This window comes from Mesitornis unicolor, unplaced genomic scaffold (assembly GCF_000695765.1).
Source record: "Mesitornis unicolor isolate BGI_N332 unplaced genomic scaffold, ASM69576v1 scaffold53485, whole genome shotgun sequence".
In the NCBI taxonomy this organism is placed as follows: Eukaryota; Metazoa; Chordata; class Aves; order Mesitornithiformes; family Mesitornithidae; genus Mesitornis; species Mesitornis unicolor.
The window spans coordinates 1-1,591 of NW_010188576.1; the positions used below are offsets into that span (position 1 = coordinate 1).

The following is a 1,591-nucleotide window of genomic DNA, read 5'->3' on the forward strand; positions in this document are numbered from 1 at the left end:
CGTGGGCCAGGGCGTTCTTGGCCTGTGGAGACAATGAGATTGAGACAATGAATTGCCTGTGAGACAAATGAATGTAAATTTAGGGAAAGTTGTTGAAAATTCTTTGAATCTGTCATTTAAAGTCAGCACTAGAAAAAAATGTGTATTGATTTCATGCTCTGAGAAGCTTTGCATCACTTCATTCACGAGAATTTAGAATTTTGATTGGTAAACTAAATTACGACTTTAAATGTTGAATCCTTTGAACTATATTCTAAAGTTTTAGCTTCTAATATGGAGGCTAAATAAGAAATACAGTTATTTAGAGATATTTCTTTTTTTATGTGCCATCAGTAATCTGAATAAAGTAATACGTTTTTTTTCTGTCTCAGTATCTAGATGGGATGGCCTCCTCAACTTTTCTTCCCACACTAAGAAGGGAGTTGGCAGAGTTGTCCATCTACTCTGAGAGCTCCAAAACTAAAATGAAATGGCTAATATACGTTGATTTTATGTGAGATTATTAAATATTCTGAAAGAAAATAGAATCTGAATCCAAAGTCAAACCTCTTACAGGAAATACCTTTACCTTTATTTCTTCCTCTAAATGTCTCTTTAGTTCCTCAATCTGTTGAGTAAATGCTTGTTTGCCTCTGGATAGCTGAGATATTAAAGTATCTTTTTCTTCCACCTGACGTGAAAATTCACCTGAGAAAATTTACAGATAGGCTTAATTTAAAATGAAAAATACTAACCTGATGTGCCTTTAACGCACTGTATGCCAGCTTACAGAGTATAGATCAATTTGACTAAAACATAACTCTTTTCTTGTCATCAACAGTTAAAGGTTCTCACATTCCATAGGAGTGTGGCGGTGTGTTACCTGCTTCTGTCTGCAGACGAGCTCTCTGAGTATTGAGGTCATTGATCATGCGATTGTGTTCCTCTTCTTTTGTTTTAATCTCACTTAACTGGTCTTCCAGAGTGCGACACATCTTCTCCAGGTTTGCCTATATATCAAATGCATTTAAAGAAAGAGGACTAACACTAATTTCTGACATTTTATTCTCATAACATAAAAATGCGCAAATGTGTGCGACATAAAAATGTAATCAGAAGGTTAAAAATCATGTATCAGGTTACACATTATAGGGCAGTAACCAGACAGAAACTTTGTACCTTGGCTTTGGAGACAGACTCCATGTTACTGGCCAAGTCATCAATCTCCATCTTCAGCTCACTCTTCTCCTTCTCCAGCTTCTGCTTCACTCGTTGCAGGTTGTCGATCTGCTCCCCAAGCTCAGCTGTGCTGTCTGCGTGCTTCTTCCGCAGGGTGGCAGCCGTGGCTTCGTGCTGCAGCGTGGCCTCTTCGAGGTCACGACGCATCTTCTGAAATTCTGCCTCACGCTTCTTGTTCATCTCAATCTGAGCTGCAGTAGCTCCTCCTGCTTCTTCCAGGCGCTCGCTGATCTCCTCTAGCTCCCTGGAGAGGTCAGCCCGATGCTTCTCTGCTTTTGCCCGAGAGGTTCGCTCTGCCTCAATTTCCTCCTCCAGTTCCTCAATACGAGCCTAGGGAACAAGAGAGACCCTTCACACCCAGGCCCTCCTCCTA

At 40.5% G+C, this 1,591-nt stretch overlaps 1 protein-coding gene across 1 annotated transcript; it reads right to left on the reverse strand.

Moving 5' to 3' along the window:
- Positions 1-7: 7 nt before the first annotated feature.
- Positions 8-1,548, reverse strand: LOC104541662 (myosin heavy chain, skeletal muscle-like; the record flags this gene model as incomplete). Its single annotated transcript, XM_010185774.1, has 4 exons — positions 8-22; positions 569-687; positions 863-989; positions 1,159-1,548. Coding segments are annotated over 4 exons (651 nt in total), but the record flags the coding sequence as incomplete, so codon positions are not given.
- Positions 1,549-1,591: the final 43 nt, after the last annotated feature.